At 38.4% G+C, this 16,323-nt stretch overlaps 1 protein-coding gene across 1 annotated transcript in view; it reads right to left on the bottom strand.

The window, feature by feature from the left end:
* Positions 1–16,323, bottom strand: part of CNTN6 (contactin 6) — a 223,333-nt gene that overhangs the window by 103,297 nt on the left and 103,713 nt on the right. The window contains exons 4-6 of the mRNA XM_063292836.1: positions 14,637–14,732; positions 6,168–6,371; positions 248–350 (exon numbers count right to left, since the gene is read on the bottom strand). Coding sequence (XP_063148906.1) covers positions 248–350; positions 6,168–6,371; positions 14,637–14,732 — 403 coding nt within the window. The remainder of the gene's footprint in view (positions 1–247; positions 351–6,167; positions 6,372–14,636; positions 14,733–16,323) is intronic.

Below are 16,323 nucleotides of genomic sequence, written 5' to 3'. Positions count from 1 at the left end.
TTGCATATCTGTTTGATAAGTGCAGGTTTGTATTAAAATGTGAAATGAATGAATGTGGATTTCATCCCTAAGACTTTTTACACTTGTCTTTTATAAGGCCATGTGAAAATCCAAGTAAAATAATTTTTGTGACCTGAGTCAGCTTTCACATCCAATGCCCTATTTAGCCATGTGTTTGAGAAACACCCTTATTTTATTACAAAAAAAACATGTTTGTTTTTTTTTAAGAAAAGATGAAAATCCTTACTTTCCAAGGGCAAAACATTCCAGTTGAATGGATGTCCCTTTTGCTGCCTGCATAGTTTCTGGAAAACACACTTCAATCTTTGGTTCATATTCCCCCATCACAGCTGTTGAATACCAAAACAGCTTGCAATCCAGTTGCGCTTCAAACCTACTACAACAAAATAGCAGCATAAAATTAAAAACAAAACAAAACAAAAACCTGTGGCCTTACTTGTTCCCATGGAAACTGACAAGTATCTTCCAGTGAAAGCAGAAGTGGGCCACTATGGAGAACTTCATCATTGTACAATGACTAACATGAATTTCATAAATAAGCTCACAACAGTGAGCTCACCTTTACCTCTTGATCCAGATTATCAAGCGAAGCCAAGCCTTGGCAATTGCTAGAAAGCACCCTGCATTCTGTTCCAATTCATAACATAATACATAAATAAACAAATCTAGTCTTAAAGTCTTGCCAATCAGCCAGAAAAAAAAAAAAAAACATATTAAAAAATATCCTGTCAAGTGCTTTTCTGACTTAATTTTGAAGAAGTCAGAGTTGAATAAACTGATTGATGTTTATAGGAACTGAAGTGAAACAACTCTTATAATGAGCCTAATATAGAAACATATTTGGAGAGCACAAGGTTGGGAGAAAGCTGCTCTGTAGCATGAATTCAGGCAGCTATAGTCATAGTTCCATGCTGGACCATCAAGGGTGAAACAAATTTCTTTAAGATCTTTAGAATGTTAAGCAACTGTCAGGGGCACCATATTGAAATGGCTGACATGAAGGCAAAGCCATTCACAAAATTGGGAACAACCAAGTCAAATGCATTTAATGTCAATTTTAACTAATTAAATGTTGTACAGTAATTCATAAAATGCAGGCATAGACCTTTAAAATAATTAGATTACTTCCCAACACACGTTCTGATCATAATTCTACTAATAAATTTATTTCCTCCTTCCAGTTGTAAAATAAATTTATTACCTGCTCCCAGTTATTAGAAAATGGGTTTTCCTCAACTACAATAGCTTACATTAAATTAAATTTACTAATTGATTCCCCAGTCCAGCATCTATCACCTTTACAATGAATTTTACGATTGATTTTCCAATTGATTTCCCTCCTAATCCAAGAGAAGTCTAAGAAGTTTCAAGGAGAAGTGGGCTGTCCTAGTAAAAGAGCCAGTTTGATCTAGTGGTTAAGGCAATGGGCTAGAAACCAGGAGACTGAGAGTTCTAGTCCTGCCTTAGGCATGAAAGCTGGCTGGGTGACCTTGGGCCAGTCACTCTCTCGCAGCCCAACCTACCTCTCAGGGTTGCTGCTGTGGGGAAAACAGGAGGAGGCAGAAGAATTAGGTATGTTTGCTGCCTTGAGTTATTAATAAAAATAATAAAGGCGGGATAGAAAATAAATAAATAAATAAATAAATAAATAAAGCAAGCAAGCAAGCAAGCAAGCCAGCCAATGAAAGCCAATGAAAGCCAATGAAAGCCAATGAAAGCCAATGAAAGCCAATGAAAGCATATCAGCAGGAATGTCTTTTCTGTTCTGGCCAAAGCATCAAAAAGTGATATACAGTCAGGCCCCCTCACCCCAAAACCTCCCCCCATTCCTCTAGCTAAGACAGGCATACACACAGGCCCAGTTCTCCTTCCTAGGGAAGAAAGACATGTCTGTTCTTCCCAGTGAAAGTGATGATAATCCCTTCATTTCTGCTGCTGTTGGCAGCAATAACACAGCATTTTACTTGTCTTGGCTTTAAGAAACAGGCCTCTTGTTTTTGTCTCCCTGACCATTCTGGTTAAAGAAAACAGAATTGCTTCATTTGCCCTGCCATTTTTATTCCCTTACCCCAGGGTTTCTCAACAAGGGTTCCATGGAACCCCAAGGTTCTGCTGGAGGTCCCTAGGGCTTCCCTGGGAGATCATGATTTATTTAAAAAAATATTTCAAATTCAGGCAACTTCACATTAAAGAGGTAAGTTTCATTCTTTATTTTTAGTTTAAGAACACTGTTAATGCAGATATAGGTATTAAGGAATGCCTATAGGTAAAAGTAAAGGTAAAGGTTTCCCTTGACATTAAGTCCAGTCGTGCCCGACTTTAGGGGGCGGTGCTCATCTCCATTTCAAAGCCGAAGAGCCAGCGTTTGTCCGTAGACATTTCCGTGGTCATGTGGCCGGCATGACTACACAGAACGCTGTTACCTGCCTGCCGAAGCGGTACCTATTAATCTACTCACATTTGCATGTTTTTGAACTGCTAGGTTGGCAGGAGCTGGGACTAGCAATGGGAGCTCACTCTGTCACACGGATTCGAACCGCCGACCTTCCAATTGGCAGGCTCAGCAGCTCAGCGGTTTAACCTGCAGTGCCACCCTTACAATACAGGCCTATACATGTAAAAAATATAATCATTTTGTAACGTGTGGCCTATATCTGAGCCTGAATGTGCAGGGGTTCCCCAAGGCCTGAAAAATATTTCAAGGGTTCCTCCAGGGTCACAAAGTTGAGAAAGTTTGCCTTACATTAAGAAGAGGGAAAACTCTGGCTTCCAACAAAGGCAGGAACTTTGAGACCCTGCATGGAAGACATGAAGCCTATGGGGTTTCATGGGGGAAATGTTGGGGTTTAATGAGGGAAACAGAGACCCCACAGAGAGGGCTGGAAAAAGGCACTGTTGAATGGGCAATGCATAGGCATCTGTAGGAACTACACTGATGACTCACTGATGACAATCAAAAGTCACTTAATTGTGAGATGGGTGGCTATATATAAATGACAAACAAACAAATGAGACTCTCTACTTACACAAATGATTTGGCCACTAGGGAACAAATATTACAGACAAATGCTATCTGTTGTTACCTAAAGAAAATATATACTGGGGAAAGCAAATAATTGAGTGCTGGGTCTGGAGATGTTAACAATGTGAATATTATCCATCTAACAACATAACCTCTAATTTATAATGTAGCCACATTGCTCACATTTTGAAATAGGGGAATCAATGGAGTGATCCAGTCAAGCTTCCATGAAACTGGATCACTTCACAGCCTTACTCTTTAATAGAGGATTCTTGGCATCTTCTCCCAACAGATTTCCAGACTTATTCGGAAGAATAAATGGCACCATATAATTTGAAGCCAGTTGTGAAGTGTGTTCATCTACCATTCATATACCTGTAATTTAAAGGATTCCACAATGTTCCTCACCTATATATCTCATTATGGATATAGCAACCATCCCAAGCTCTATGTTATTTTATTTTTTTAGCATGAGTATAAAAAGCTCTGCATTTTTGTTGGTATTTCATCAGAGCATTTTGTGTACTCTGTTTAGGTCCATGGTTTGGAGGAAGCAATTCATTTGTTAATGGAATTTAGAGCTATGTATTTTCATTTGTGAACATTTAATTAAAAAGCTTCCTTCAAAAAGGAAGCTTCTCGCTCTTCAGAGCCTAAGCTGGATTAGATCTATTTCGATGCATCTTACATCTGAACAACAAATGCCTGTCACATCTGAATTTGAAGATTCTTGAAAGAATTCAGTTAATATGGGAATTAAGATTTGGTTCAGTCTGCTTTTTTCTACTGCAATGAATTTGGGTTATGTGGCATTTTTTCTTTGCATGACAGTTTAAACATGATAGAAGAGAGTTTCAAGGCTGCTATCTAGGATACAGTTAGATGACCCTAGTCTTTTGTTGGTGGCATTGACTGTCAGCCATTCAGGGCTAGTTTAAACTGATGGCTTGGAGCCATATCTACAAAAATATCCCAATATCAACAAAAGTGGCTCCTGTCAATTGTACTTCCCTAGGTACTCTGGGTGCCATCTCCAAGTAACATTAGGTAGGGACCTATGAGAATGAGGTCCTTTTTATTTGTGGGATCTCCCCCTTCTGAATGCCCTCCCTATAAGACCAGTGTGATACTAATTTATTTTTAATTTTATTTATTTATTTATCCGATTTCTATAGCCGTCCTTCTCAGCAAGTGACTCAGAGTGGCTTACAACAATAAAAACTGTTTAATTGAAAACAGTTAAAACTATTTCAATTAAAATAATTAAATTACAAAATGAATATACGTGGCTACCAAGTAAGCAGTGCATAGATGTTAATATAACCAAGAAATGGGACCATTCACACGTTTGGGGCCCCAGACCCGGGCACATAACCAGGTCTTCATGGCCTTATGAAAGGCCAACAGGGTCAGGGACATCCAGACCTCTGTAGGGAGAATATTCCAGAGGGCAGGCCTTTCATCTAAACTAAGACCTTCCTCTTCACCCAAAGTAGGTAGGTAGGTAGGTAGATAGAAGATAGTGTTAGCTTTAATTTTAAGTTCCCATTATGGTAGGATCTCTCTCTCTCTCTTCTCCTATATTGTTAATGAATGTATTTCTTTTATTTTACTGTTTTATTGTTTACTATATCACCTCTAACCCTCCCCCCTGCCCCAGAGAACTCTGGTTATTAGGTTGAAATAGCAGTAGTAATGGCAATAACAACAACAATGATTTGTTCCCAGGATAGGGACTAGCAGTCTAATAAATCTGAGCTGGGATTTCCCTTGATGAGGCACATTGCATCACAGAGACAACACATTTTCCTTATCAAGGCAATGGGATTTACCTCAGTAGTCACTTGATATATCTTGAATCCTCGACCAGTAGTTCTAATACTACTAGCACCCTAAAGTGATCTTTGATGGACCTATTACACTCATGGACTGATTAAAATCTTTTAACCATTTAGATTCTATTCTATTCTATTTATTTATTTATTTATAAATTTATTCACCGCCCATCTCCCCCTCACAGGGGGACTCTGGGAGGCTTACAATAAAACAAGGTTAAAAATTAAAACCATTCCAAATACAATAATACGATAAAATAGAAATATAATAAAATGTAAATGACAAAAGGTTTTAATCAGTCTGTGAGTGTAACAGGCCCCTCAAAGTCACTTAGGGTGCTAGCCATCCCCAGGTATAACTATTCCCCCTCCCATTCCAAGCCTGCTGACAAAACCAGGTCTTTAATCTTTTTCGGAAGTCATTATATCTCTATTTTTATTGTATTATTGTATTTGTAATTGTTCTGAATTTTAATCCTTTTTATTGTAAACCACCCAGAGTCCCCCCAGGTGGGGGAGATGGGTGGTGATAAAGTTTGATAAATAAATAAATAATAGATGGAGGAAGCTTCTGCCTATCTTACTGGAATTATTGGAGCCTATTGGAACTGCTGGAGGAGACATCAGAAGAGGGGAAGCAACCAAGGCAAAGCAGAGTGATGTAGCTACGTTGCTCACAATTTGAAATGGGCAAATCAGTGGAGTGATCCAGTCAAACCTCCATTAAACTGGATCACTTTACAGCCTTACTCTTTAACAGGATTCTTGGCATCTTCTCCCAATAGATTTCCAGACTTATCTGAAAGAATAAATGGCACTATATAATCTGAAGCCAGCTTTGAAGTGTGTTCATCTACCATTCATATATGACCTTGGGAGACAGGAGGAAGAGCTGCAGCTGAGACAACCATCATGCAAAAGGTATCTCAACCCACAGAAGGAAAGAGGGTGTGGAAAGCATCTCAGAGGGGACCCTTCCTAGTTTTCTGGAAAGTAAAAGTAAAGGAGCAGAGAAGCATTTTCAGATTTCCAACATTTGTTACTATAACCTTACAATAAAGGTAGTGCTAGTACTCATGGTTGGTGCTTCTTGTCTGGACTACCTTGAAGGGCTGACAATATCATCCTTTACACATTCACTGAATTCCTTCATTTTACCAACAAAAATTAGATAGGAAGCAAAGATCCATTAAATGGGTAATGCAAATCTACCAACTTTCCTGCAGAGATTGGATACTATTTCAGAAGTAATGTAAATATATTAGGATAATGTTTAAAAAAAAAAATACCATCGCTACGAAGCACAAGTGGTGTAGGTGGCCCCTGCACACTTCGTTTTATTTCTCTGTTTGATACAACACAAGTGCAGATGCCCACATCAGAAGCTTCCACTTTGGCAATATATAGGTTTCCTGTCTCTTGAGAGACAAAGCGACGATCGTCTTCCTGAAGGTATAAGGGGTTATTGTTGAAAATCCAAGCGTATGATAAATCTGGAAAACATCAAACATTTATTGCATATATTTTCCTATCGAAGTTGGGAAAGTTAGCATGTTTAGAACATTTTTTACCACCTTTGCAACAATTGGCAAACGTAGAGAAGGATTGCATCATGAAATGACGTAAAGAATACCAGCTTTTCTTTCCATTTCACCTTATAGCCTCTCACTGCCACAGTTAGTAGGCTGCTATTTGGTTTCACAGACTTGAGGGATATGGGAAGACCCTGGTTTTAAAAATGGACTGTCCTACTACCCAAGGACGATTGGCTCTGGAAAATAGTGCACAGTCTGGAGAGCAGGTGGGGTGGCATATCTGCAAACGCCTACAGTGATCAATAGGTGCTAGGCTGACCTCAGCCCTGTTGGATCACCTTAGTGTAATATTGACCAAAGCTCATGAATGTCATCAGATTGCACCCACAGAAAGACTTGTTGCCTGCTTAAGAAGAAACATCCATTTTAGAGTCAAAAGTAACTCTAAGCTGCCTCAAGTAGAGATTGGGGATTAGTTGAAGGCAACATCATGAGAAGAGCTAATTTAATATAGTGGTTAAAGGTACTGGACTGCAAGCTGATAAGACCATGAGCTTTATTACTGTCTTAAGGACAAAATCCAGCTGGGTGACTTTGGGCCAGTCATTCCATATTAGCTCTAGGAAGAAGACAAGGGCAAACCATTTCCAAAATTCTTGCAAAGAAAACTGCAGGGACTTCTTCATTTAGTCACCAGGAGTCAAGACTGACTGAAAGGCACACAAAACCTAATAATAATAATAATAATAATAATAATAATAATAATAATAATAATAGTGATGATGATGATGATGATGATGATAATGATAATCCTAAATGCATCATAGGGGGAGGGGGAGGTAGTCAGTTTGTGCCGTGTAAGTGGGGAGAGGTACCGAGTATGTTTTCTGAGTTAATCAGAAAAAGCTTTGGCAGGGGGAAAGGAAGTGAAGACTCATGCAGAAAATAGTGTGCAAGATTAATATTTAAGGCCAACATGACTAAAACTGAGATTCATATTTGGACATGTGTCATCTTCTTTCCCTAAAGCTTCTAATTTCCCCCTTGGCTTTGCCCCCTTTATTTGAACTGATGATTTTGTTTTGTCCTGGAGTAGGACTTTGCATGAGATATTGAAATGCTACCACTTCTCACCTGATGCAGTTCTGATGATGGGAAACAAATGCACCTTGGCAGCCGTTAAACAGCATTCCATGGATCAGGAAACCTGATTAGATCTGGCTGCTGTATCTAAATATGGATTCATAGATAGTTGTTCTCCTTTTTTTCAAGCCAGGGAGATATTTAAGCCAATGTACAGTTTTTAAATTCAGAAGAGTCCTAACTCTGGCATGATTTAATGCCTATCCAACAGCTGCTCTTAAAGGGAAATTTCAAGATATTCAATTCAAACAAAAACTTTGCCTCTGTGGTGAAGAAATTATTGAAACATTAAGACATGTTTTGTTATGACTTCCAGGGAAACAATGGTGAACTAAAGACAGTGGAGCTGATGACTATGGCAGAATGAGGAGTCAGTGAATGGACTGGCTTCTCAAAATTCCTCTCTGGATAAGGAGAGGACTCAGGATAGCCCACACATGTTCCATTCAGCAGCTTCTTGTGAGGAGACTGCAAGACAGCAATCTCTAGGGGCTTTAGAGTTCTGGGAGCTGAGGGATTGCCCAAGCCATGGTTGGTGACTTTTAAAAAGACACTGGGTCCACATACTTCCTTTCTTAATCACTTCTGGAAATTGCTTGTTAATGGTTATTTGGCTATTAAGAACCTTCAGAAAGACAAGTTTCATTACACCTGGTGAATTTCAATCTTTGACAAAAGAAGTTTTATGCAAGTTTAAGGACTTAAAAAATTCTTATTTTGGAATAAACAGCAAAAGGATGATTAGAATGCTGCATTTGGAAAGTTATAAATGGACTAAGGGGCCAGACGGATTTGAAATAAGATTTTGAAATTAATTACGAGAATCCTTTCTGTGGGCTGTTTAGAATTATACATACATACATACATACATACATACATGGATTTTGAAATTCAGTATAAGAAACCTTCCCATAAGAAAATGTTGTTGATTCAGAGAAAAACAACAACAACACATAAGATGGGACCTTGAAGGTTGCACACTAAAGGGAACCAGAAAGGACAAGAGACTCAATAATATAGAAGGGACCAAAATAATCTGAATTAGGATGAATTCAAGGATATTTAGCAACAATGGATTCAGAAGTCAAGATTGTCTGCTATCATAGATACATTGGATTTAAAAGAGGTTATAAAAGAGGAAAAAGTTTTATTGGACAAGATGGACTGAAGCTGACTCAAATGTAGATTTAAATATAACAAGTTATAAGAATGATATGGAAAAAGATGTTACACTGGATATACAAATGGAACCAGCTGATGTCTTAATAATTAAAAGTGATTTATAAGTAACAAACAGAAGATGACTTGGACAGCTTTCTTATTTTAGAATTACAAAAGAGATGTCTTAAAATTTTGAAGTTGCGTCTGAGAAGAGATGAAAAGAAAATGAAAAGAACTCAAGTTTTGGGACACTATTTAAAGAGATTAAAGATCAGGATTGTTAAAAGCATAGGGAAGAAATATAAAGTCGGTTTATTTGATCAAGGTTAAAATATATATGTTGTTGTTTCTGGTAACTTTTACTGATTTTTTGCTGACCAGGATGCTTGATGACACTTTAAAGATTTGTTTAGAAACAAGAGATGAGATATGGGAAGAAGAGATAATTTTGTTGCAGTTTTAGAGAAAGTGATTACTGTGTTGAAAGGAAAGGAAAGGAATATAGAGTGGGTTTATCTGATTGAGGTTAAAATATATATGTTGTTATTTCTGGTAACGCTTAATAGACTTTGGCTGACTAGGACTGAATGACGAGGCTTTAAGAATTGTTTATACATAAGAGATGAAATATGGGAAGAAGAGACCATTTGTTGTAGTATCAGAGAAGGTGATAAGTCACTGAAATTGTTTGTACTTATCATGATGAAGGGAAAGTCATGTCTTTATATATCTCTTTTCTTTTTATTACATATATTTTCCTTTTTTTTGTTTTTTTTCTCTGCACTTTTTCTTTTTTTCTTTTTTCTTTTTATATTTTTTTCTTTTTATATATTTTTATATTTTCCTTAGTTTGCAGTAGTTTTCTATCTTTGTATCTTTAAACTTTAATAAAAATTATTATAAAACAAGATTTTGTTTTGTTATATTGTCCTTATTACAAAGACATCCAGTTGCAGATAATAATTCTCCATCTCAGATGTCCAGGCCACCCATATTCACTCTATTTACAATTATTATTGTCTAACCAATGCGATTTTATTTCTCTGAATGTGACTATGTCTTGCTTTACTACCTGTAAATATGTGCACATTCATCATATCAGTTTCATAATTCGTTTTATTATTTTTGTATTTGCTTTCTCAGAAATTGTCATATTTTTTAAATTGTTCAATGATTATAATAAAGTGTATTGATTGATTGATTCATTAATACTGCAAAGAAACTCCAAACCACCTCCATAATGTTACCTTCAAAAATTGTTACCTTTAAAATAAGAACACGTGTGACTAACAGGTTCCATTGCAGGTTCACTGTCGAAAATTATATCTCTCGCTCTCTCGCTCTCTCTCTAGCTCTATCCAAATGTTCAGTAAAAAGAAGTTATCATCTTTTGTCCTTCCCCACTGCTTAGTCAGCAGAAACTATACTGGTATAAAATGGACTGTCCCCATTGCTGATCCTATCCTTCCTCTATTACCTTTGTTTCAGGTCACTGCAGTCACCTAACTTCCCACTAAATTGATGGGCAATAAAGCCCAACAGATTTTGGGTGCCTTGAGGCTGCCCTTGGATGATGTTGGAATACAGGGAAAACTTATTTTAAAAACCAGTATAGCTAAGAATGACTTAAGTGTGCTTGACTTTGTTGGTGATAAGATGGAGGCATAGGAACACAGTAGAAAAGAAGACATTGTCAGAGTAGGTGCAAGTAGGGAAAGGCTGTACATCATGGGTGTCCAACCTTTTGGCTTCCCTGGGCTACATGGAATGAAGAGGAATTGTCTTGGGCCACACATAAAATATATCTGGCGTGGGTTTGGGTTTGTTGTTTATTTGTCTAGTTGCTTCCGACTCTTTGTGACTTCATGGAACAGCCCACGCCAGAGCTTTCTGTCAGTTGTCAACACACCCAGCTCCCCCAAGGTCAAACCTGTCACCTCTAGAATGTCATCCACCCATCTTGCCCTTGGTCGGCCCCTCTTCCTTTTGCCTTCCACTTTCCTCAGCATCTTCTCCAAGGTATCCTGTCTTCTCATTATGTGGCCAGAGTACTTCAGTTTTGCCTTTTGCCTTTCAGTTTTGAAATATAAGCTGGACCGTGCCTTTTAATCCACCCCCAAGACCCCCCACCTTCTCCTGCCCCCTCCCCTGCCAAACTCAGCAGTGTCCCCAAAAAACCCTTGAACCCCTGCCTCCTGATGCACAGGACCACAGCTCCCACCATCCAGATGCAGCCCCCCGTGCGCCCTGCAAGCCACACAGCGGGTGAAGGCTGCCTCCCTCTGAGGATGGTGCAGTGTGATGGACACGGGCTCGAGGGGCCATTGTCAGAGCCCTGCACTCTCCCTCCCATCGGCAAGGGAGGGACATAGGGAGGGTACGCACTCCATCTGCCCCACACCCAGGCCAGCCCCCTGCCTGCATGCCTGCCTTCCTCTTCTCTCCTCTGCTCACTCGGTGATGCCTTGTGTGCACAGGAGAAGGAGGAGCGGCAGCAGCAGCAGGTCCCTGCTGGGGTGGTGGGGGGAGGAGGCTCAGCTGCCCACTGCCAGTCTTCCTTTACCTCCCCTGCTTCTTCTGGGAAGTGGCTTCCTCTGTGCTCTGCTCTCTCTTTTGCTTTCTGCCCCATTTTCCCTTCCCTCTTTTCTCCCTCCTTTTCTTTTTTCCTCCCACTTTCGGGCTGCACTTGGCTCTCGCTCCCAAGCAGCAGTGGCGGGAACAGCAATTCCAACAATAGGTGCTGGTGGTTCAAAAAAAAAATTGCAAAATAATGTTAAAAGTTTACGATTTTGGGGGGGGGGCGCATTACTAGCTGTTCGGGGCCACATGTGGCCTGTGGGCTAGACACGTCTGCTGTACATGGTCAGAATAAATCTCACTACTCAGATGAAGTCCATGTCCACAGGACATTCGCCTATGTGTCCAGTGGGCATTTGCAGATAGAGAAGTATGTGCATTGACTTCCACATGAGCAAAAACTCTGTCTCATCATAGTTCCTTGTACATGCAGAAACTAATGCACATTCAATTATATGTCGAAAGCCACTTTTTTTGTTAAATTAACAGATTTCCTGTGGATTCTGAGATTGTCTGAGCAACATTATATGATATTAGGAACATTCACATGGTGAATGCTTTCAGGTACTCAGACGGCTATTATGAGATACAAATAGACCGTTTTGTTTTATTTCCAAATATATTTATATGTAGGCATTTTACATAGGTTTGCACCAACGTAATCATCAGAAGGTTTGCATGACCTTCTGATGATTTGAGGACCAACTAACCTTTATGCTAACTTTTTTGTGGGCCTCTCCCCTTCTCACCCAGCATGGCTGTCTACTTTAGGCACTGTTACTTCGCCTGCTTCCGGATTTCCCGGCTGCTCTGATCTGTGTGACTCACTGCCCTTCTGTTCTGTGGCTTCTCACCTTCTGTCGTGATTTTCTTTCTTGCTGCCTGGAATCTGACAGCTGATGGTGGAGCTCTCTCATTCACGCTCCAGCAGTGGTAAGAGTGGCATGGAAATTATTATTATTTTAAATAAAGTGCAGTAAATCAGAAGTTTTGAAATCTAGCATCCCTTAATTAAATGTATAATTCATGGGTTTAGAACTTTCTGCCAACAGATTCATTTCCAAACGTTGCCTCTTTTCTTCACCCCAAAACTCCTTGCCATCCTTAATGCCATCCATTTTACAAACATTATTTATGTTTTCAGTTGCAAAACCCATGGGATGATAATGACTCTGTAAACAGCAGCACTTTCTGAGGAACTTTATGCTGACTTCCTATAATATTATGTGACTATAATTAGAACAGCAAGTCACTTGGGACCTATCAAAGTTGTTTTTCTTTTGAAAACACTTGCCTCTCTGTCTAGAAAAGCCCATGTAATACAGTTAATACAAATGTAGCAATAGGATGTTTGTGAAACCATAACTGCAGTATTTTGGCTGAGAGATGTGCCTAACATTCAAAGCGTGGCTTCTCAAAAATGCAAGCAGTGAACTGAGCAAACAAGCAGGAAGAACAAACAAGAATTTGGCAAGGGAATTAGAAAAGGCAGAAGAGATAAGGGAATCAAGAAGGGGAGAGACTGATCATGTGGACTTCCCAGAGTCCTGGACAATGAGCAGTGAGTGGAAACTACCAGGAAATACTTGAGGTTCAAGGTAGATGTTAGGAAGAACATTCTAACTGTAACAGTTGTCAGTGAAACAAATTGCAGCATGACATGATGAGTTCTCCTTCACTAGGGATCTTCACACAGAAGTTGGGTGGTCATTTGTCAGAGATAACTGCAATGGATCTTACACCAATCAGGGGCTTGGATTAGGGTCCCTTCTAGCTCTAAGATTCTAGAATTATAAGGACTCTTGCTTTAATAAGTGAAAGCAGAAACTGATACCAGCAAAGCTAACTGGCTCAGTTCTTCTCACAGTTACTTTTCAAGAGTCTCCCCTCCCTTAACCTGTACTAGTTAATTACCTTTTTCAGATACTCCAGTCAGAGCCAGTAACTTTGGGCTCTTCTGTACTACACAGTAATTTTCAGTTTATCTGTTCAGTTCAAGGTTGTCTTTCATGCTAATTCGGTCTCATTAGACCACTTAAAGGTTTTGGAAGTAGATCCTTCAGAAGATAACTTTTGGTTTTGGTTGCTTTTGGAGCATGAAGCTGGTTTATAGGTTTCTTCTGAAACTGAGAGAGCACAGAGGTCTCCATAAATTTCATAGGCAGAAGACCTGTTTTCCACTTGAAAACAACTTGTAGAGGCAACCCCCCCCCCAACTATTTATATAAGGTGAAACTCATAGAGGCAAAAACAACAACAGCAATCCTATTTATATATTCAGATATGGGTTACCTACCCACTTATTTTTAGAGTATTCAATTGGTTTACATCTGCATTTTGTGAAATTACAGGCAGAGTAGGATTTTGGGAGCTCTTAGCTTTTTCTTTTTGACTAATTGAAGCAAGGCTTGGAAATAGTCCATCGTTCTAGAGCCAAATGTGGAGAGGTTTAGTCATCCTCATTTTGGAAGTCATATTCAAAATAATCCATGTTTGCCAAATTTATTGAATAATTCACCTTACTGTATGAAAAATTGGGAACTTTAATTCAGTCCAAAAACAAAATGTCATATTAATTAGAAAGCATCAGCTATGCAGTACAGTTAGAATTATGAAAAATTGCTTGTGATGTAGTTTTTTTATCCATTATTTGATAATTGTACATTAGATGCATAATCCATCATAGTATAAGTACAGTGATGATATGTACATACATAATAATAGGCTGCCATAGAATTCTATTTTCCCTTTCTTATTCAATGTATCCAAGGCCATGATAAGCTGCTAAAAGTCTCCACTGGAGTCTTAATTATTGTATCTGTATGCAGCTTGCTCTAGATAGATGTATTAAGTTATCATTACACAGCACAGTGGATAGGATGGGATCAGAAGGAAAGAAAACAGCATTTTCTTATAATCCTACCATAAATGAAGAACTGGAGAATATTATATTCATTCTGTGCTTTCATAAGCACATAATTAAAATTTGCCTATTGCTTTATAAACAGGACGGAAAGAACATTGTATGTCTTCACAATGTGGAAATGACCATATTTACTGAATCTGACTGGTTCAGAAAGATGAAAATGTTGTTTGGTTCGTGACTTATTTAAAAAAAAAAAGCATTCAAATTTGCAAACTTCACCATAAACCATGCAGATGGAAGAAAATGAAAAGGACAGATCCAGCCATCGCTATCATAAATCATAGGAGGCATGTTTGTGCCCTAAATTATAATTTGTCCCAAAATCTTATACACATAAACATTCATAGGACTGTCTACACATCTGTTCTTTATGCTGGCAGATACTGAAGAACATCATGCAGAATGCCTTATATTACCTCCATAGTGTGGTGGAGGTACACAGAACAGAACAACTCCTTGTCCTTCTCTGACTGATACAACGCTTCTTGCTTTAGTTTCAAAGTTGTCAAGATCTTTGGGGGGCAGGGGGGAGAGAGAGAGAGAGAGAAGTGTTAGAGGTATCCATTTTGAAACTACAGAGTCAGTGTTGTTTCCCATGCTGAGATGACTCCAGCCTAAGTTTGTGAATGGTGTGCTGTAATATTTTTCATCTTTTGCTTCTTGTGTTCCATATTCTGAAAAGTTATTATCTATTTAGAGGTGGCTGAATTGGATGGCAACAAATTACAGCCTCACATAAATACACTGTGCACTCAGGTGGTATGTGTGGAGATTAGAGCCATGAATTTAAACAGCAGGAAAACATTTTTGTTTCTATGGGAATAAAATATTTTAAAAGCATTTGATTGCATCTCTTCCTCTGCCACTGGTTCTGAAAACTCAGTGGATTTTTCCACTGGGAGATTATTCTATAAAATGGTCCGGTTTCTGTGTGCCTGGATTAGATATGCTAGTGACTTCTTCTATGAACTTCCCACACCTGTCTTATTCCAGAAATCTACAGTACGGGCACAAGATTACTCAGTTCATTCCTAAATGATGTCTATAAGTCCCCAAATTAAACATAAAATCATTTTTAATTAAAATTTAAAATAGCTGAAGAGATTAAAAATCTCAAGAGAGTTCAACCAATATTTTTGCATAAGATCTCATAGCAGATCTTATGGAACATCAAGAGTCAACAGAGGATGGGTTTGAATGCATGAGAGTTCAGGGATGAAATTACCAAAATCTCATGAGATTTGAAAATCTTGGCAAACTTTGGTAATTTTATTTTTTTTCCCAAAAAATAAGTGGGAGTGGCATTCAGCCATTAGAAGATGACATGATGGAATCCGGTACCTGGAAAGTTTGCAGTGTTTTATCCTATCTTCAGTATAGTCAATCAGACTAAAGTGAGGAAGAAGAAAAAAACAACTTTTTTTAATGTAAACCAGGCTAAAGTCCTATATATTAGCACAATATAAGCCACATTTAATTTAGTGGGATTTGCTTCTAATGTCAGCCTAAAAATACACCAAGATTACACTGGAAGCAAAAATATGCTTTTTGTTAGTAAAGTTAGTTTAGTTAGTTAGTTAGTTAGTTAGTCAGTCAGTTTATTGGATTTATAAACTTCCTAATCCAAAAGTACCTCCAGGTAGCATATCAGAAAGTTTAAAACACATTATAAACAAATATAAAGGCAAAGGTAATTACAAAACAATAAAATGGTACCTCAGGGAAATACAAAAAGATTAAAGTATCAGAATCTAATGTGGGTTCATAAGTTGCCCTGACCCCTAGCCTTTTGGAAAGGCCAGGGTTTTAGAACTCTCATAAAAATAGGATTGAGGCTATTCTTAATCTATGACTTAGAATTTATATGCATATTAGAAAATATAGTGAAATGGAATGTACTCTGTTCATTTTTACAATATTTTTAAATTATGATAAGTTAAAACTGTGTCTTCACTCATATCCCATCATGCCGCCGAATGGCCAAATTAATTTTTGGAAAAAATAAAAATACCAAAGTTTACCAAGATTATCAAATCTCATGAGATTTTGGTAATGTCATCCCTGACCTCTCATGCATTCTAACCCATCCTCTGTGGACTCTTG

This window comes from Candoia aspera, chromosome 2 (assembly GCF_035149785.1).
Source record: "Candoia aspera isolate rCanAsp1 chromosome 2, rCanAsp1.hap2, whole genome shotgun sequence".
Taxonomy (NCBI): Eukaryota; Metazoa; Chordata; class Lepidosauria; order Squamata; family Boidae; genus Candoia; species Candoia aspera.
This window is presented reverse-complemented; position numbering and strand designations above follow the sequence as displayed.